The 22,032-nt window shown below is 40.3% G+C and overlaps 1 protein-coding gene across 1 annotated transcript; it reads right to left on the reverse strand.

The window, feature by feature from the left end:
- Positions 1 to 20,661: 20,661 nt before the first annotated feature.
- On the reverse strand, positions 20,662 to 21,033 carry LOC138899821 (uncharacterized mitochondrial protein AtMg00810-like). Its single transcript, XM_070186516.1, has one exon. The coding sequence runs from the start codon at positions 21,031 to 21,033 to the stop codon at positions 20,662 to 20,664; it is 372 nt and encodes a 123-aa protein (XP_070042617.1).
- Positions 21,034 to 22,032: the final 999 nt, after the last annotated feature.

The raw sequence follows: 22,032 nt of genomic DNA on the forward strand, positions 1-22,032 counted from the left end.
AAAACCTCAAAAAGAGGTTGGAAGCAGACAAAGGCAAGTGGCCCAAAGAGTTACCGGGAGTGCTGTGGGAATACTGAACGACGACCAAGTCAAGCACGGGAGAGACACCTTTATCTCTCGTATACAGTGTAGAAGCTCTAATCCCGGTGGAAGTAGGAGAACCAACCTTGCGTTACTTTTGGGCGGACGAAGAAACAAACAACGAAGCATTGCTGGTCAAATTGGAGTTGCTTGACGAACGCAGGGACTTGGCGCACATAAGGGTGATGGCCCAGAAACAAAGAATGGAAAGGTATTATAACTGAAAGGCCAATCTCCGTTATTTAAAAATGGGAGACTTGGTTTTGAGGAAAGTTACTCAAAACACCGGGAGCTCAACGCGGGAAAGCTGAGTCCAACGTGGGAAGGCCCCTATCGGGTTTCAGCTTTCACCGGGAAAGGGTCATATGAACTAAAGAACCAAGACAGAGTCAAATTGCCGAGCAACTGGAATGTGGCTCACCTCAAAAGGTATTATTGCTGATGGGCATCACTTATACTGAAAGTATGTGCTACACTCCTTTTCCCTTCGCCCAATTTTTGTCCCAATTGAGTTTTTTTGGAAAGGTTTTTGATGAAGCAGCAACAGAAAGCATACTACGAAGAAAACTTCATCAGCAAAGATAAGACCTTTAAATGACAAGGCATTGAAACAACAAACCACTACGGGATGGTTAAATAGTCTTTGGCTGGGTGAAAAATTCCTAATGGGAAGCAAAACATGATATCAGACCAAATGCTATTCAACCGTGCATAAGTTGCATCAGGCTGAGATGGAAGGTGTCCTGGAGCAGTTAACTCCAGCGCTCGGGCCTTGGCGATCTCATCGTCAATATCAATGACACTCGATTTAGCCTATTCCAAGGTTTTACTCCTCATATGATACATAAAGTGTGTTTTTCAATGATAAGGGAATCCCCTTGGCGCTAAAGTTCTGATTTAAGCTAATCAACCTCGACCAAAAGGCCATCCCGCTCGGATCTCATGGCGCTAAGGCTAAGATCAAGGTAACGGATAGTGGTTATATAAACCTTATTATTTTTCATGATCCTCTTATACCTATCCTCCATCTGGGTACACTTCTCTTCTGCAGCAGCAGCCTCTTCAGCCTTGGAATTCAAGGCTGCCTCCAAGTTATTCACTCGCTCAATGGAGGCAGTCTCGCGCTCGACAGCAGCAAGCACGACATATTGAACTTTAGACCACTTAGCCTTATCTTCTTGGAATTGAACATTTAATTGAGAAGTTCCGTGATTAAGGGCCACTACTTCCTGCTCGCGAAGCTGCATTCGGGCCTTGAGATCACTCGCTTTAGTGGCCTTCGCTTCTAATACCGGGAGGCGTGCGGTGAGTTGGTCCCTCTCGGCCAACAGTTTATCCCGCTCGGACTTAAGTCCCTATTTATCGAGGATCAATTTCTAAAGGCCCTCAGATGCAAGAAAGTTGGCATGCGAATCAAATACCCAAGTTAGAAACCCTGTCATAGCAAGTCAAGAAGAAAAAAACAGTAAAGAGAACAAATACAATACCGCTGCTGCATGGTGCATCGTTTACCTGTAAAACGGTACAGTTAAATTTATAATGTGGTTTATAGACAAGAGAATCGATTTGATCCCAAAATGATAAATAAATTAAATAAAATGCAAGACTTAGCATTGAAATCGAGATAAAATAGCAAATAACTTGGTTCCGGGAGCAAGGCTTCTGAAGACAGCAATAAAAAAAGTATTACTCCTTCCGTTTCAATTTATGTGAACCTAATTCCTTTTTAGTCCGTGCTAAAAAAGAATGACCTCTTTCCTTATTTGGAAATAATTTACCTTTATGCAATGATTTATAGCCACATAAAATATATCTGCCTCATTTTACACCACAAGTTCAAAAGTCTTCTTTCTTTTCTTAAACTTCATGCCCAGTCAAGCGGGTTCACATAAATTGAAACGGAGGGAGTATTTAGCTTGGAATAGTGTATAACATAAGTTTGTCAGAATTTTCGTTTGTTAAAATGGTTGTTGAAGCCACTATTTATAGTTATACCTAGGGAATAAGGTCCTAGGATCAATCCCCTCTTAAATGACAACAATGAGGGCCATTGATGAATATGTAACGGCAGGTCATGAATGCCAAAATTCTCTGCAATGGCTTCATACTTTATACTGAGAAATATTCTTTATTGAATGTCATTTGGTGATAAATATTCGTTTGCTCCCGTTGATAATGTTCCCTTCAGGATCTACCTGGTGCCAACCGAAGCCGTTGTCCTTGGTCTTGGTTTTCACTTGCTTCATCTTCCGTCTGCCCTCAGTTTCACGTGTCATTATGTCATTCGAGCATTTAATATAGACTAATTTTACCCTATACAGATAGTCCCCCTACTTTCCGGTGGCACATCTTGACGGGAATCTTCTTCCCGTTACAATTCATCAATTGTCCTCGGTCTTGGTGAAGATTCCTTTCTTGATAGGAAATGTTCTGAACCCTTCTGAAAAGTTTCTGATGCTTGATAAGACGCACGTCTCTTTGTATTTAATGCCCCAAACACGTGTTACTTCACGATTTAGCAATTAATCATGGCCATAATTTTAGCCGCCTATTCCTTTACTTATACGCCTCATTCTTCTTCTTTTACACTTAACAGTTTCATAAACTCTCTCAACTTCTTTGCATTCAACTGTTTTCTACTTTCATCTTTCTTTGATCTTCTTCAAAAAACTCTTATCATCTTCTGTTGATTATGGCTTCTTTCACTAATTCTTCCAAGAACTCAGGTCTTTTCTTCGGTGGGGGCCCGAAGAGTAGCAAAGACAAAGATGTCGATGTTGATGCTGACCCTCCTACGGTGAGCACCATCATCTCCAAACATCTCAATACAGCCAAGGACTTCGAAGAGAAGTTCCCTACTTCAAACCCTCACACTTGGGTTGTTGGCAAATTCTCTTCTTCTATTTGCCTTTCCAGTATTCCTGCTGTGAAGGAGGACTGTGACTGCCATGCCTTAAACATCATTGCTCTCGATCTGGTGGAGCGAGTGACCTTCACTAAGAAGAGTTTTACGTATGTTTACACGTATCCCTTCACTTTGGGTCTGTTTTCTTTGAGCAGGGGACTTGACCCTGTGATTTTGGAGTTGTGCCACCGGTACCAAGTTTGTTTGGAACAGGTGGGCCCTTCGGTGTGGCAAACAGTGGCCTGTCTTTGGCGGCTGTGCCAGGAAATGAAGAAGCCCCTCACCTTAGCTCATATGATGAACCTCTACTCCCCCAAGATCTTTCGTGGGGGAGTAGTAAATTTCAGCAAGCGTGGCCACCATGATTTGCTTACAAGCATGAATGACCGTTGATGGATGGAGTAGTTTGTCATTATTGCCACCAGGGATCACTACTAGAAATTTGGCAAAAACCGACCAACTTTGGTCGGTCAAAAAACCGTCCAAAAAACCGACAAAAGTTGTTCGGTTTTTCAAAATATTTTATTTTTTAATTTTTTTTTTTACGAAACCGACCAACTTTGGTCGATTTTCTTTGGCGCAAAAATGCAGGAAACTATTTTTGAGTCCCGCGAAATTTATTTTTAAAGAAACCGACCAACTTTGGTTGGTTTTTCAATTTAAATAAAAAAATTAATATTAACAAAACCGACCAAAATTGGTCGGTTAATTCGGCCGGTCATTTTAAAAAACCGACCAACTTTGGTCGGTAATTTTATTTTTTAATAAAACCGACCAACTTTGGTCGGTTATTTTCGTGCGAAAATACAATTAAAGAGTATAAATCAAATAAAAGACAGTCTTAAAATAAAATGCACCAATGGTCTAGTAGTAGAATAGTATCCTGCCACAGTACAGACCCCGGTTCGATTCCCAGATGGTGAATCTTTTGATTAAAAGTTGGTCGGTTTTTTTTTTTGCAATATTATTTTTTGAATTTAATTGACCGACCAAAGTTGGTTGGTAATTTCCGACCAACTTTGGTCGGTATGCCTTTCCGACCGCTAAAATACTGTCCACACATAAATGGTCGCATTTTGGACTGTTATTGGCCATTATCGACCAAAGTTAGTCGGATGTTTTGGTCGGTTTTTACCGAATTTACAGTAGTGGATATCATCCCGGTTACAACTCCGTCTTTGCCTGAATCTTGGACTCGTTCACGTAAGATCACAATTTACCCTTTTCTCTTAAAATATAGGTTGTTTCATGTCATTGTTAACCCTTTTTCTTTCGTTATTTCAGTAATTCGGTGGATACCACCAAGCATCAAAGGTCTGGACCGGTGGGTTCAGAAGATTCTAGACACCACCACGCCTGAGATCCGCTGGTAGAAAGAGTTGGCCCCCAAGTACGGGTGGAGGGCCAAGAACCATGGTAAACTGATTTTGCCCTCATTCTATCTTTGTACATAAGAAAATTGGCTAACCTTACCTTTTTGTTTGATTCATGTCTCCCTCAGGGTTCTACCTCCATACCTTTTTGATGCAGAGGCTGCGAGGTTGTTGAAGGAGGCTCTCACCCGAACAGGTGCCCTTGGGTCTGCTTTCAGTGTAGGTGCTTTTTATTGGAGTCTCAGGCCAGAGAACAAGCAACCAAAAATGCAACGTTCTTCCTCGGCCGAGGGTAAAAATAAGAAGGTGAAGAAAGCCGCGCACGAGCCAGCCACAACCACTGTGGTTATTGATGATGACGGGGAAGCCAGTGATGAAGAGGCTTCTCTTTGAAGGAGACAACGATATTTATCAACTCAATAGAATGCTCAATCTGGAGAGCTTAGAAACCCAACCGAAGGCGATGTCCGAGCGCTCTAGGGAGAGTTTGACTTAGTGGAGAATGTTGATTCTTGTTTCTCAGTCCCAGTCGCTGCTTCCGGTACTATGAGGTTGAGTACCTGGCCTCTTTTGCCTTCAGTTGGTGAGAAACCAACAACCAGCACTGCCTCTGCCGCAACTGCTTCTCAACCTACAACACCATCAATTTTATCTCCATCCATGCCGGCCATACCTTCATCACCAGCAACTGTTACGTCTCCCCCACCGGCCGCAGACGCCCGAGAGGAGGATGTCCCTCCTCCCCAGTCCCTTGACCACGGGAATTTGGGGCACAACTAATCGCCCTCTTCTGCAGATCCCCAGGGGAGGAAGAGTGTCTCCCTCTCGGTATCCATAGAGTGCCACCTGATGTCCCGTCTGGTGGAATGTAAGGTCCCATAAAAATTTGCAAAAAAAAAATAATGTTTTGTGGTGCCGAATTGGTTTTACGTGTTGAGTATTATAGAAATTCTTCGCGGCGAGCTTGCTCGCGGCGGCTCGGACGTTTTGGGTTGAACAATGCACTAGAAAGTAAAGAAAGATTTTTGGCGGAAAAGTGCATTTCTACGGACCGCAGAATCACTCTGCGGACCGCATAATGGCCGCAGAGTGAGGCGGTTAATTGGGTCAGTTGGAAGCAATTATGCGGTCGACTATGTGACCGCATAACTGTTATGCGGTGCACTATGCGACCGCAGAACAATTATGCAGACCGCATAGTGACCGCAGACTCAGGCAGATTGTTGGTCATTTTGGACACCAATTATGCGACCGATATGCGGTCGCATATGCGACCGCAGAACATGTTCCGGAGCTTCATTTTGGGGTTTTTAAAATCCGACCCTACTTCATTAAATACACATTTTGGGCCATTTTTGAGATATAATCTGATATTTTAGAGTGAGAGAGAGTGCCCTAGAGTGATAAGGTGTTCATCAATTCTTGCTCAAGTTTTGGAAGATTAAGAAGGCAAGCTCACTAAGTCTTCATCCTAGAGGTAAGATTCTACACCCTAAACCCTAATTTCGAAATCATTTGAAAATGGGTAATTAGCAAGATAATATTTGGGCATGAAAGTTGATTATTTAACATGCATGTGATATCAAGGGGTGTAGGAAGATTGTTGAACTAAGCATGGTAAAGATTGGGTTGCGGGATGATGGAATCCTCCATAAAAGGATCTTGAAACCATGTGCACACCTAGTGTTTTGATAAAATGCTCAAATGAGCTAGAACCATGATCATCTTCTTAATTTTGATTCAATTTGTTATATTTCTAAAATAGATTGAAGTTGCTAAGAATTCCGGAACGTTTTAGAGTTTAAGGAGGCTCAATTGAGGTATGTTGGCTAAACTCTTCTCTTAGAATTGAATCCCACGATATTCATATAAATTATGTAAGTCCCGAGTGATTCATTATGAAATTGGCTATTCCGAGTAAGATTGGGTTGAAAGATATATGTTCAACGAGTATCCCAAATGCTTTATTCATGTTATGTTACCAATTGAGGATGTGTTAAAATATGGGTTGTGCATTAATAATGTTTCGACTTTAAGTCAAATTCAAATGAAGGCTATTATGCCAAATGTTGTGAAATATCTCTATGTGCATTAGACTCTAAATTGCTCACATGTGTACTACACACTTTGATTTGAATTGTGTTTGTTGTTGATGATGAAGATGATATTTGAAATTGATAAGGTGGGCATGAAATACTGAATATGGCCAACGTGCCAAGAATGATCTTATAATTATGGCCACTAGTGACAATGAAATGAAAAGATGTGAAAGTATTATGAAATGCGATGATTGATACAAAAAGGTTGATGTCTCAAATAAGACAGCCTAGACGATCGGGTCGTGATCAGACACCATGCTACACACATGGTGGTAATTGTGCTAGAAATTGTAATTGAAATTGTGATTGTGGTTGATATATCTAATGAGATAGCCTAGCCGATCGGGTTATGATCGGACTCCGTATTGAGAATACTGTGGTACTGGTATTGTGGACAATGGTATATCGATACTAAAAATCTCCCAATGTGAGATATGGAAATTAATTTGAACACTGTCTTGATCCTAAATTGAGGTATGATGTTAATTAAGGCTTTCATTGATATTATGATAATCTTGTTTGTATTATTTGTCATTCTATTGAGAGGGTGTTTAGTTATACATACTAGTGTTATTCGACAGTACTAACGTCCCTTTTGCCGGGGGCGCTGCATCTTTCAATGGATGCAGGTGGTTCCACAGTAGGAGATATTGGTCAGTGATATCAGTGCACCTTCTTCCCAGCTGACTTGGTGAGCCCCAATTCATTCCGGGGTCATGAATCTTTTGTGCTTTGTGTATTCTATTTGAGGTATAGCCGGGGCCTTGTTGCCGGCATTATCATTGTACTTTTCTTTATCCATAGAGGCTCCGTAGACATAGTAAGGGTTGTGTATTGGTGCTGGGAAAGACAAACTACGCTATGTCGTGGTTGTATTACTTGTCTATTTGAGATTTTAAAAATGGTGAAACTTATGGTAAGAAATTGATAATTGCATACATGACCACTTTATTGTTTAATTAAGTAAAAAATATATTCTCTTTATTCATGAATGAGTTTGGGTAGAAGGAATCTAACAGGCTTGCTCGATCGGGTTCACTCGGTTGAGCGTCGGTTGCGCTCCTCGATTTTGGGGCGTGACAAACTTGGTATCGGAGCCTAAGGTTTTAATATGTCCTAGGATGTCTCGGAGAAGTGTTTATTAGAGTTCTTATTATCGGTGTGTTGTCGACCACATCTATAATTAGGATGCTACAAGGGAATTTAGGAATAATACCCTTCTTTCATATTCTTGATCGTGCGATAAAGCTGGTTGTAAGATTGTTCCTCTTTTAACTCCTGTGTTGCTCTAATTTTCAGTACATGGCACCTAAGAAGAAGGCAAGAACTAACCAAAGAGCCAATGTCACCCCAGGAGTGATAGTTGATCATATAATTGATGATGCGGGTGAGCACCCGAGGAGTGAGAATATTTCTCCAGCTACTACACTGCCTGACTCTACTACAACTGATCAGACTGCACCTGTCCCTACACCTATTGAGGGTGCAACGGTCCCTCCAACTGATATACCAGTTCCGCCTCCAGTTCTAGCTTCCGATTCTGGTGTTTCTGATATTGATATTAGGGGAGCCATATAGATGTTGGCTCAAATATTGGCATCCCAGGCCCAGAGATCAAATGTTGCACCCACTTCTTCCAGTCAGCTAGGGGATTCTACTAGTTCCAGGGTGAACAGGTTTCTGTAGTTGGATCCTCCAGTGTTTACAGGTATTAACCTAGAGGAATATCCCCAGGACTTCATTGATGAGATGCACAAGGTTTTTCGAGTTATGCATGCTACTGAGATAGAGGCAGTGGAATTGGCCTCCTACCACCTGAAAGAGGTAGCATATTCTTGGTTTGAACTATGGGAGGAGTCCCGTGAAGAAGGGAGCCCTCCGGCGAGGTAGGGTGAGTTTGTTTATGCCTTCATTGATCATTTCTTGCCTACTGAGACTAAGGCAGCCCATGCTGCTGAATTTGAGAACTTGAGGCAAGGTAGCCTGAGTGTGTGGGATTAGCATATTTGATTCGCGTACCTATCTAAGTATACTATTTACATGTTGCCCACTATGGAGTCTAGAGTGCGCCAATTTGTACAGGGCCTTAGTCCTTTGGTAATTAATGAGGCTTCTACAGCTGCCTTGAATTCTGATATGAACTATGGAAAGATGGTGGCATTCGCTCCAGCCACAGAGACCCGCAAATTAAGGAACAGAATGGAGCGAGAGTGTAGTAATTAGGCCCGGTCTACAGGCAACTTTGGTGGTTCTTCTGGTGGCGGCAGGTCAACCTTAAGAGAAGGGTCGTCAGAGCCATCACAGTCCTTTGCTCAGTCTTCGGCTAGTGCACTGCCACAGGGCCCAGTCAGCAGCAGTAGCAGAGCCGTTTCAGGCCCAGTCAGGGCAACAGGGGCTCACATCAGCAGGGTCATCATGGTGGTAGATTCCAGCAGCAGAGGAGGCCCCCATGCCCTAGGTGTGGAAAGATGCATCTAGGAATATGCTACATGGACTTAACCATATGCTACGGATACGGATTGAGGGGTCATATTCAGAGAGATTGTCGTTCGTCCCGCCAGGGTGCGGGCAGGGGCACGACACAACCAGCCAATTCTGTAGCTACTTCATCCGCAACACCTCCTCCAACTCGAGGCACTTCAACACACGCAGGGCGTGGTGCAGCTAGGGGTGGAGCACAGATTTCGGGAGGATCTAGCCGTTTCTATGGTATGAGGGGTCGCCAGAATTCAGAGGCTTCTCCAAATGTTGTTACAGGTATATTGACTGTCCAATCTCATGATGCATATGCTCTTATTGATCCCGGTTCCACTTTGTGATATGTCACACCTTATCTTGCTATGGAATTTGGGATAGACCCAGAACAACTTTATGAGCCGTTCTCTGTATCTACTCCGGTTGATGAGTCTATTTTGGCCGTGCGGGTTTATAGGGATTGTGTTGTCACGTTGCATGGTCGGGACACCGTGGCCGATCTTATTGAATTAAGAATGGTCGATTTTGATGTGATAATGGGGATGGATTGGCTTTATTCTTGTTTTGCCAAGCTTGATTGCCGAACCAGAACTGTTAGGTTTGAATTTCCAAATGAGCCGGTTATTTAGTGGAAGAGTAATGATGTAGTGCTAAAGGTTAGGTTTATTTCTTACCTTAAGGCCACGAAAATGATCAACAAGGGATGTATTTACAATTTGGTCCGGGTTACGGACACCGATGTTGAGGCACCTACACTTGAGTCTATGCCTGTTGTGAATTAATTTCTGGTAGTCTTTCCGAATGAACTCCCTGGGATCCCACCAGACAGGGAGATTGATTTTGGTATTGATGTAATGCCAGACACGCATCCTATATCTATTCCACCCTACATAATGGTACCGACAGAATTGAAAGAGCTAAAGGAGCAATTGAGAGATTTGTTAGAAAAGGGTTTTATTCAGCCAAGTGTGTTGCCTTGGGGCGCACCGGTCCTTTTTGTAAGAAAGAAAGATGGGTCTCTGAGAATGTGTATTGACTATCGGCAACTTAATAAGGTTACAATCAAGAATAAGTACCCACTGCCAAGGATAGATGACTTGTTTGATCAATTGCAAGATGCCAGGTACTTCTCCAAAATTGATTTACGATCCGGGTATCACCAATTGAAGATCATGGAGCGGAATATTCTGAAAACAACTTTCAGAACCCGATATGGGCATTTTGAATTTTTGGTGATGTCTTTTGGGCTAACAAATGCCCCAACAACCTTCATGGATCTTATGAATCGAGTTTTTAAGTCATTCCTCGACTCTTTTGTGATAGTGTTTATTGACTATATTCTTGTATATTCAAGAAGTCGAGAAGACCATGCCGATCATCTCAGGGTAGTTCTACAAACCCTACATCAGCACCAGTTATATGCAAAGTTTTCAAAGTGTGAATTTTGTGTTGAATCAGTCATATTCTTGGGTCATGTAGTTTCTAGTGAATGAATTAAGGTTGATCCTCAGAAAATTTTAGCTGTGAAGAATTGGTCGAGGCCTACAACTCCAACAAAGATTCGCAGTTTCTTAGGCCTAGCTGGATATTATAGAAAGTTTGTGGAGGGGTTTTCTACTCTTGCCTCTCCATTGACTAAATTGACGTAGAAGGCAATTAAGTTCCAATGGTCAGATGCTTGTGAAAAGAGTTTCTGAGTATTGAAAGCAAGATTGGCTACGGCACCGGTGTTGACTCTACCAGAGGGTATAGATAGATTTGTGGTATATTGTGATGCTTCAAGAATCGGGATTGGATGTGTATTAATGCAACATGGAAAGGTGATAGCTTATGCTTCTGCAACTAAAGAATCATGAAAATAACTATCCAACACATGATTTAGAACTTGCGGTGGTGGTATTTGCATTGAAAATTTGGTGTCATTATTTATATGGGGTCCATGTGAATATATTCACGGACCATAAGAGCCTTCAATATACTTTCAAATAGAAGGAATTGAATTTGAGACAGAGAAGATGGCTTGAATTACTTAAGGATTATGACGTTGATATTTTATACCATCCGAGGAAGGCTAATGTTGTGGCGGATGCTCTTAGCCGAAAATCTATGGGTAGCTTAGCACACCTGGAGGCATATCAAAGGCCATTGGCCAAAGAAGTTCACCGATTGGATAGTTTGGGAGTTCGTCTTGCGGACTCTAGTGAAGGAGGGGTAATTGTGCAAAATAGGGTTGAATCATCGCTTGTTGTTGAAGTCAAAGAGAAACAATACAACGATCCATTGTTGGCGAAATTGAAAGAGGGGATTCATAAACATAAGACCATGGCCCTTTCTCTTGGCATGGATGATGGTACACTAAGGTACCAAGGGCGACTATGTGTTCCAAATGTAGATGGTCTCCGTGAAAGAATTTTGACTCAAGCTTACACTTCTAGGTATTCCGTGCACCCAGGTTCAACAAAAATGTATCATGATCTTAAGGAAGTCTATTTGTGGAATGATATGAAGAGGAATGTGGCAGACATTATGGCAAGATGTCTAAATTGTCAGCAAGTGAAGGCCGAACACCAAAGGCCTAGTGTGTTGGCACAAAACATAAAAATTCCAATGTGGAAGTGGGAAATGATTAATATGGACTTTGTGGTAGGATTACCGTGCACTTCTCGCAAGTTTGACTCAATTTGGGTGATTGTGGATCAACTCATGAAGTCATCACACTTTTTTTCGGTTAAGTCTACTAACACAGCAGAGCAGTATGCTCAGCTGTATATCAAAGAAATAGTCAGGTTGCATGGCACCCCAGTTTCCATCATTTTTGATCGGGGAGCACAATTCACTGCTAACTTTTGGAAGATATTTCAGCAAGGTTTGGGTACTCAGGTGAATCTTAGTACAACATTTCACCCGCATACTGATGGGCAGGCAGAGCGGACTATTCAGACGCTTGAGGATATGTTGCGTGCTTGTGTTCTAGATTTCAAAGGTAGATGGGATGATCATTTACCACTCATAGAATTTGCATCCAACAATAACTATCATGCTAGTATTCAAATGGAACCATTCGAGGCTTTATATGGTAGGAGATGTAGATCTCCCATTGGGTGGTTCGAAATTGGGGAAGCAGAGTTAATAGGGCCAGACCTCGTTCATCAGGCTATGAAAAAAGTTAAAATAATTAAGGAGCAGTTGGAGACTGCTCAGATTCGTCAAAAATCCTATTCGGAAGTTCGTCATAGGGATTTGGAGTTCAAAGGAAATGATTGGGTATTCTTGAAAGTTTCCCCCATGAAGGGTGTAATGCGATTTGGTAAGAAAGTGAAATTGGGTCCGAGGTATGTCGGACCGTACAAAATCATTCAGAGGATCAGTGAGGTGGCGTACAAGCTTGAGCTACCACCTGAGATGTCATTAGTACACCCGGTGTTTCATGTGTCTATGTTGAAAAAAGTAGTTGTAGATCCGACACTCATTGGTCCGGTTGAGACTATTGAGGTAAATGAGAAATTGACTTACGAAGAGATTCTGGTTTCTATTATTGATCGGCAAGTCCGAAAATTGAGAAATAAAGAAATTGCCTCCGTGAATGTGTTGGGGTGAAACCAACAGGTTGAAGAGGCTACTTGGGAGGCCAAGGGAGAAATGAAGAAAAAGTATCCTTATTTGTTTGAATGACCATGTATTTAAAGTTGTGATCTAGGAACATTATAAAACTTACTTTCTATGAATTTTGTATCAACTATACAATGGGCGTTAAGGGTGTTCCTTTCTGGAAATACATTGCTTGTGAGGCCACAATTGGTGTTCTTTTGTATTATGTTACATTGTTGGATTACCTATATGTTGTTAGGATGTGTTTCTGGGGCTCTCGGACAGGTGGATAGGCCTAGTTACAAAGGAAACTCTGGCAAAATTTTTGGAAATTTAGGGAGTTAGTCAAATTTGGGGTTGTTGGTGTGTGGTATGAAAAAGTGAATTGCATAAGATGCTAATAACAGATTTTGACCCTAATTCGAGGACGAATGATCCTAAGTGGGAAAGTGCATTTCTACGGTCCATTATGCGACCGTAGAATCACTCTGCGGACCGCATAATGGCCGCAGAGTGAGGCAGTTAATGGGGTCAGTTGGAAGCAATTATGCGACCACATAATAGTTACGCGGCGCACTATACGACCGCAGAACAGTTATGCAGACCGCATAGTTACCGCAAACTCAGGCAGATTTTTGGTCATTTTAGACACCAATTATGCGACCGATATGCGGTCTGCATAACTATTATGCGGTCGCATATGCAATCGCAGAACCTGTTCCGGAGCTTCATTTTTAGGTTTTTAAAACTCGAACCTACTTCGTTAAATACATGTTTTGGGCCATTTTTGAGATATAATCTGACATTTTAGAGAGAGAGAGTGCCCTAGAGTGAGAAGGTGTTCTTCAATAATTGTTCTTCAATTCTTGCTCAAGTTTTAGAAGATTAAGAAAGCAAGCTCACAAGGTCTTCATCCTAGAGGTAAGATTCTACACCATAAACCCTAATTTCGAAATCATCTGAAAATGGGTAATTAACAAGATAATTTTTGGGCATGAGATTTGATTACTTTACATGCATGTGATATTAAGGGGTGTAGGAGGATTGTTCAACTAAGCATGGTAAAGATAGGGTTGTGGGATGATGGAATCCTCCATAAAGGGACCTTGAAACCATGTGCACACCTAGTGTTTTGATAAAATGCTCGAATGAGCTAGAACCATGATCATCTTCTTAATTTTGATTCAATTTGTTATATTTCTAAAATAGATTGAAGTTGATAAGAATTCCGGAACGTTTTAAAGTTTAAGAAAGCTCAATTGAGGTATGTTGGCTAAACTCTTCTCTTAGAATTGAATCCCACGATATTCATGTAAATTATGTAAGTCCCGAGTGATTCATTATGAAATTGGCTATTCCGAGTAAGATTGGGTTGAAAGATATACATTCAACAAGCATCCCAAATGCTCTATTCATGTTATGTTACCAATTGAGGATGTGTTTAAATACGGGCTGTGCATTAATAATGTTTCGACTTTAAGTCAAGTTCAAATGAAGGCTATTATGCCAAATTTTGTGAAATATCTCTATGTGCATTAGACTCTAAATTGCTCACATGTGTACTACACACTTTGATTTGAATTGTGTTTGTTGTTGATGGTGAGGATGATACTTGAAATTGATAAGGTGAGCATGAAATACTGAATATGGCCAACGTGCCAAGAATGATATTATAATTATGGCCACTAGTGCCAATGAAATGAAAAGATGTGAAAGTATTATGAAATGCGATGATTGATATAAAAAGGTTGATGTCTCAAATAAGACAGCCTAGCCGATCGGGTCGTGATCGGACACCATGACGTACACATGGTGGTGATTGTGCTGAAAATTGTAATTGAAATTGTGATTGTGGTCGATGTCCCTAATGGATAGCCTAGCCGATCGGGTCGTGATCGGACTCCGTGTTAAAGACGATAGTATTGATATTAAGAGTAATTGTGGTTGATATCTCTAATGAGATAACCTAGCCGATCGGGTCGTGATCGGACTCCGTACTAAGAATACGGTGGTACTGGTATTGTGAACAATGGTATATCGATACTAAAATTCTCCCAATGTGAGATATGAAAATTAATTTGAACACTATCTTGATCCTAAATTGAGGTTTGATGTTAATTAAGGCTTTCATTGATATAATAATAATCTTGTTTGTATTATTTGCCATTCAATTGAGAGGGTGTTTAGTTATACATACTATTGCTATTCGACAGTACTAACGTCCTTTTTTGCCGGGGGCGCTGCATCTTTCAATGGATGCAGGTGGTTCCACAGCAGGAGATATTGGTCAATGATAGCAGTGCACCTTCTTCCAAGCTGACTTGGTGAGCCCCACTTCATTCCGGGGTCATGAATATTTTGTACTTTGTGTATTCTGTTTGAGGTATAGCCGGGGCCTTGTTGCTGGCATTATCATTGTATTCTTTATCCATAGAGGCTCCGTAGACATAGTGTGGGTTGTGTATTGGTGCTGGGAAAGACAAACTATGCTATGTTGTGGTTGTATTACTTGTCCATTTGAGACTTTAAAAATGGTGAAACTTATGGTAAGAAATTGGTAATTGCAGACATGGCCATTTTATTGTTTAATTAAGGAAAAGATATATTCTCTTTATTCATGAATGAGTTTGGGTAGAAGGATTCTAACAGGCTTGCTCGGTCGGGTTCACTCGGTTGAGCACCGGTCGCGCTCCTCGGTTTTGGGGCGTGACATGGAACTCGCCAATTATTTGAAGCCGCTGGATTCAGAGAAAGATAAGAAGAAAATACACTCTCTTTAGGGGGAGTGTATGATAAATAACGCCATGCACAATGCATCATCGGTATTGTACTTGTTCTCTTTAATGCTTGTTTTCTGTCTAACGTTGTCCTTATTGATGCCTTTGGAAGACTTGCTTCCGGAACCAAGTTGTGTGCTATTTTATTTCGATTTTAATGCTAAGTCTTGTATTTTATTTAATTTATTTATCATTTTGAGATCAAGTCGATTCGCTTGTCTATAAACCACGCTATATATTCAACTGTACCGTTTTATGGGTAAACATTTAGTTGAATTCATGGTTTGAGGTTTCTTCAAGACTGAAGCTATATATACAAGTTATAATGAGCAACCAAGTATAACGCTCAGTCTTGTTTTTTTTTTAAAAAAAATATAAAGAATGTTTACTTCAAGCTCAGTCTTGTATTGTTAATTAGAAGTACTACTATATTTTTTATGCTAGAGTTAAGACAGAGCTATTAGAATTGATTTTTCTCTAAAACCGGTTCAGCATGGAAGAACGTCCAAGCTACACTGCACAAAGTAGGGCAGAAACATATTTGTGTCGTGCGTGTATATATATATATATTATATAATCCCCTTAACACAACAGACGCTTTATTGTAGTCGCAAAGGTGGTTCAAGAATTACTTTTAGGCCGTAAATTCCAATCCCATATGCGAAATTCTTGTATTATCTTGGATCTCGATGTTAAAATTCCTAGTAGCGTGTAGCCAAAGTTCGTTTTGAACTTTTTCACAAGCTTCCGTCAATGAAAAATAACCTTTTTCTTCTGCAAAATGCTGATAATTGTGTCAGAGTTTGTAGAAACGCGTCCCCTTGTAATTTACTGATCCTTACATGTAGGTCACTTAAAGAATATAATCATATCAATTACAAAGATATTAAATTTTTAGTGGAAACTTTCTGAATGAAGTAACAGCCATTTGTAGATATATACTCGCAAAAGCAATGGCTCAGATAGTAGATAAGAAGTTCCTGCCTTTCCATGTGTAATACTAACATGAAAGACTGTCTTTAAGTTGTTGAGAAGACTTTACATAATTAAAATTTTGAGCCTAGGTGCTGTTAACTATTTCTACTCTTTAATGCCGACTAAACAAAGGGAATCAGATTCAAATGCAAACTTATCCTTTTGGAATATTTAGCTAGTGTGGAAGGGTCTCTATATATCTGTAGCTCAAGCTGCAAACTGTTGTGCAGAGATCGAGAAGAAAGCAAATAAGAAAAGATGAGTAGAATAGTAGAGTATGGTTGGCAAAACACGTCGTCGAATGAGTATCTTGATCATATTAAACGAATGGAGAGATCGCCAACCATGCACCCTGATCTTCCTCTCTACCCAAATGTCCACTCCCTCTTCAAAAATGGATCAGGGAGCAACGGACAAGAAAAGAAATGCACTCCACCGCAGTCCCAGAAGAAGGTTCATTTCGCGGAAGCAGCTGAACTTACCAAGAACGAAAAGATTGAAACGAAGAATATTGACATGGAGGCTGATGGATATATAAAGCAGAAGCACATGAACTTTGAGCTCCACAAATGGAGAACCTTCAAAGCTTGTTAAAGAGTTTCCAACTTGCTTATAACGTACTTCATACAAGATACTACATGATATCTTAGTATAAATAACATGCAATATATGTGTGTCTTATTTGGTTCTGTTTGTACTTGAAAGGGAGAGAGAAATCTCTTATATACCGCTGTGACTATTTATTTCGTAGATGTTGTGTTTTGATTTCAATTTATCTAATAATTAAGAATAAGTATGTCTATTACTATCTGGATTCTTGTTTCTGCTTTAGCAAATATTACTTACTACTCTTAGCTTTTAATCGAGCAAGGGATATATCTAATTTAATTTGCCTCATAATTAATTATCAGTAAAAAGTTTAGCTGGACACTTTACATCAGAATTCGCCAACATGTACGCAAACGAATTTTTGAATTGCATATAAAAACTAAACATGGCTTTTTGGACATCGCCTTTTCAATTTGTGCAAGTGATAGGTATGTTTTTTAGCGACGACTTCTGAGTGATTTTTTGAGCGACCACTTGTGAATCTCCTGGTCCAAAAACAGTTTAACAAAACTATTTCATCAAGGAAGTAAATCGACAAGCCTACTTTTAGCAACGAGTCCCTAGCTTGACTTTTGACAGAAACTAGGAGTACACCAAACAATATATAGAACCAGGTTATTTATCGATTCTCACGGTAAATAAGCGAAAAGTAAAACCACACAGTATAGGGAATCAAGTTCTATATCTGTTCCCACAGTAAATATGCAGTAAATAAAGAACGCGCGATATTTACGTGAAAAACTACTTGCTCAAGGGATTAAAAAACACGACCTACCATAGTAGGATTTCAACTCCACTGAACCGAGCAAACTTCACATTACAACCTATTACAATCTAGGAATTACACTCTTAATCCCTCACCCCTTACAATAACTCTATTGTAAGCACTTTGCAATAACTCTATTACAAAGCAACAAACCTTGACTAACTCTAGTCAAGAAACCAAACCAAACAATGGTTAAAATCTATCCTACAAAGACACTTCTTGAAAGTAATGTAGGATTACAAATGAAGAACAAAATGACAAAACTCAACATGCCTAAGGACTTAAGATATCTTCAATCTCTGGATTTAGTCCTTGAGGTTGTAGCAGCTTTGTTCTTGAGAGAGCCTTGAAGGCTGTGGCGGCTAGCACTTGAAAGAATGTGAATTTTTTGATTTACAAGTATTAGGTTAAACCTTGTATCATGTTCTATATATTTGAGTGAACATGTGAGAATATGGTCTTTTAGTTTGGCCTTAGCAAGCTACAACTGTGCTGCTGTACTGTTGCAGGTACAGTACAACAACTTTAACAACTGTAGAGTTAACTTGTACGATGACCTGGGGAACTAATTCACACCCCGTCCCTATCCGGTTCCTCGAGAATATTTGACTAGCATCAAAACATGAAGTAACATATCTGCTGCCAGTCGGTACAGTGCAACAACTTTTACAACTGTAGAGTTGACTGTATGACGGCCAAGGGAACTGATCATATCTGGTTTCTCGAAAACGTTTGGCAAATTATCAAAACACAAAATAGCATAACTTATCAATTTTCCCCTTTTTGATGATGACAAACCCAAAATTGATATTCCCCCATAAGAACCAGATTCCTTACATGTACTGATCACATCTGGTCCTCATCTGGTTCCTCGAGAACGTTTGGTAAATCATCAAAACATGAAATAACATAAGTTAACAATTTTTTCCCTTTTTGATGATGACAAACCCAAAATTGATATTCCCCGTGAGAACCAGATTCCTTATATGTTCCCCCTACAGATCAGACATATAATCAACATGTTAACAGCAACATTCCCCCTGCGAAGCAGACCTATCTTTCATACATAACATAATATATCAATTCAATTATGTTCCTTGCCCTTGTTGACACCTATGTAACTTTCCCCTTTTGGCATCATTGAAAAGAAAAACAGAAGAATCACAACCAAAAAGAAGTTCAGCAACATTAACTCATGTCACTTTGGCAACACAACATAAACAATAACAAGAATAACAAGTGGATATCATTGCACAAAATAGAGTGATTACCCATAGTAGAGTAATTTTAATAAAAGCACAACAGTTTCAGTCAATACAGAATATGACAATTTAAACAACCAAAGTACCAATGTCATCAAACACATGGATCAAAAGAAGACATGAATTTGAGGGAATTCGGAAAGGGTGAAAAACATGGATCACTGGACAGGAAGAAAATTAAGGGTTAAGGCCTTGATGACCTTGTCCATTAGTTCATTCGTTGTCCTCTGATAAATGATCATCTTCTCTCTCAGGTCCTCCACATGTTTCCTCAATCTTTCATTCTCAACCTTAAACTGAGCATTCTCTTCTGCCAAGGGACCACGTGGACCTGGTTCTCTACATCTCTAAGTGAGCTGAACCATCAGTCGGAATGCCATGAATCTCCCCAAGCTTCTTCTCATCAAGAACAAACTCAGTCCCATTCACATGCAGCATATCCGTAACAGACAAATTTGCATAGAAGTTTTTCACTTCTTCTTCATAAACTTTGGAACTTGGAGGAGCAAAAAGGTGATTCCATTCTTGGAACTCAACAATGTCAAGAAGTTTCTCTATTTTCAGCAATATCAGAGTCAATAACACTGCCCAACGACAGTTTTTGAGACTTCAGAGTCTCATTCCTCTCCAACTCCAATAACTCAACCTTTTACTTCTTAAAGGAAATAGGCTCCTCACTCACATTACCCTTTATTTTCGTGACAGTCGGGTCTCCCTCTTCTCCTTCTCAATCTGTTCACCCTTATCATTTGTTATATTTTTCTCAGCCGACTTTCTTTACTCCATTTGGCTCTTCTTTGAATTCTTCCTCACAAGTGGAGATTTTTCCACTTCATTCTCCTCATCCTCCACATTCACCACATTAGCAGATGACGCCACTTCATCAGTAATCAGCTTACTTTTCACTAATCCTTTTTACTGGATCAGAAGTTCATTTAAATACAGAGCTAAAAAAGTCATTATCAGAATCAATATCCTGAGAAGGACTAGAAGGACCAGGTCCTTAATTCAGTCCCCACTTTTCAGTACATTCGCCAATTCCCCCTGAGTTCCTACACCACTTATTCTATCCTTCAAGGCTTCTACAAACCCAGCAACAATTTCAACCTATCTCTCTAGAATATTAGATCTACCCCATTCCCTTTTAGTTAAAGTTCCATCAAAATCTACCGAAGAATTCTTGGGGTTTTGATTCAGATGGAGTTGGGATTTTGGAAGGTGACAGAGTTAGGTTCAAAATAGGGTGTAAAGAATCGGTTATGATTGGGTGTGAGAAAAAAAATAATTTTTTGGGGCAACGAGTCAGTTCAGAAGAGGTGTAACATTTTGGACATCAAAAATTAGGATATCGGTGAGAATAAATTAATGACTAGGCACTCAAGCAGTGCGAAAAAAACATATAATTATTGAAGATACTACTAACCTGAGTTGAGCTTGATCAACCCCAACTCCAGACGATTTCTTTCAAAGTTTTCTCTACTCAGTGCCTCTGTGAAGATGTCTGCTACTTGGTCCTCCGTCTTCCAAAACTTCATACAAATCAGACCCTTTTCATCATTGTCCCTTAGGAAAAGCCTCACATCAATGTGCTTTGTCCTTTTGTGTTGCACTAGATTCTTTGTCATATTAAGAGCACTCGAATTATCACACAATAATGACGCACAATCAGTAAATACACCAAAATTTTCAAGCTGTTGCTTGATCCATAACAGTTGAGCACAACAAGAAACAACAACCACATATCAGCTTTATCAGTAGAAAGATCCATGAAGTTTTGTTTCTTTGTACCCCATGAGATCAAGCATGCCCCCCCCCTCCCAAAAAAAAAGTGTCATTCCAGATGTGCTCTCTCTATCCACCAGATATCCAACATAATTAGCATCAACATATCGAACCAAGTTAAAGTTATATCCTAAAGGATAGAAGAGGACCAAGCCCCCTCCCTTAGGATACCTCAAAATTCTTTTGGCAGCCTTCAATTGAGATTCTTTTGGGCTTGATTGGAACCCAACACACAACCCAACACTAAAAACAATATCAAGTCTGCTAGTAGTCAAGTACAGAAGAGATTCAATGATACCCCTATACATAGTTTCATTGACAGGAGAACCAGGTTCGTCCATATCTAATCGAGTAGCAGTGGTAATATAGGTGTATCGATGGTCTTAGCATTCTCTATCTCAAATCTTTTCAACAGTTCCTTGGAGTAACTCTGGTAATTGTTCATAGTGCCTTTTGAGGTTTTCTTGATTTGTGTTTCCAAATTCATCAAGCTTGTTTCAGAACACACCTGATTCCAATAACTATTTTGGCTGAAGGCCTAGGGACCAGGTGCCACACTTTGTTTTTCTCGATCTGATGGAGTTCTTCATGCATAGCAGCTATCCAGTCATTATCTTTCCATGCTTCCTTGATGTTCTTTGGCTCAATTTGAGACAACAAGGCTAAAAAGGCAAGCATGGTTCTTTCCTTAGATCTCGTTTGAATACTAAAGTCTAAAGGAGTGACCACATTTTGAAGGGGATATGAACTCTTGTGCTTCGAGTTGGATACTTGAACTTCAGAATTTGAAGGATCAGGTCCCTCCATATTTGAACCATCATTGATATCAACAGAATTATAACTTCCATTCCTTTGTTTTGCACCAGGAATACCTGATATAGCATCAACAATCCGATGCTCAGCTTCAATTGAGGTTATAGAAGGACCAGGTGTAACACCCTAAAAAATTTCAAAGTACTTAAGTGTAAGGCCTGGCAAAGTTTGCAAAGAAAATAATGTTTTATGGTGCCGAACTAGGCTTACGTGTTTGAGGATTATAGAAATTCTTCGGTCCATTTTGGCAGAAGTGTGCATTTCTGCGGTCCATTATGCGACCGCAGAACCACTCTGCGGACCGTATAATGGCCGCAGAGTGAGGCAGTTGATTGGGTCAGTTGGAAGCAACTATGCGGTTGACTATGCGACCGCATAACTATTATGCGGTGCATTATGCGACCGCATAACAGTTATGCGGACCGCATAGTGACCGCATACAGGCAGTTCTTTGGGCTATTTTGTAACCAAATATGCGACCGATATGCTGTCCGCATATCGGTTATGCGATCGCATACCTTGTTCCG

This window comes from Nicotiana tomentosiformis, chromosome 10, assembly GCF_000390325.3.
Source record: "Nicotiana tomentosiformis chromosome 10, ASM39032v3, whole genome shotgun sequence".
NCBI lineage: Eukaryota > Viridiplantae > Streptophyta > Magnoliopsida > Solanales > Solanaceae > Nicotiana > Nicotiana tomentosiformis.

Excerpts from the sequence above, each read along its gene's own strand:
- LOC138899821 (XM_070186516.1), bottom strand. The coding sequence starts at position 21,033 with ATGGACGAACCTGGTTCTCCTGTCAATGAAACTATGTATAGGGGTATC.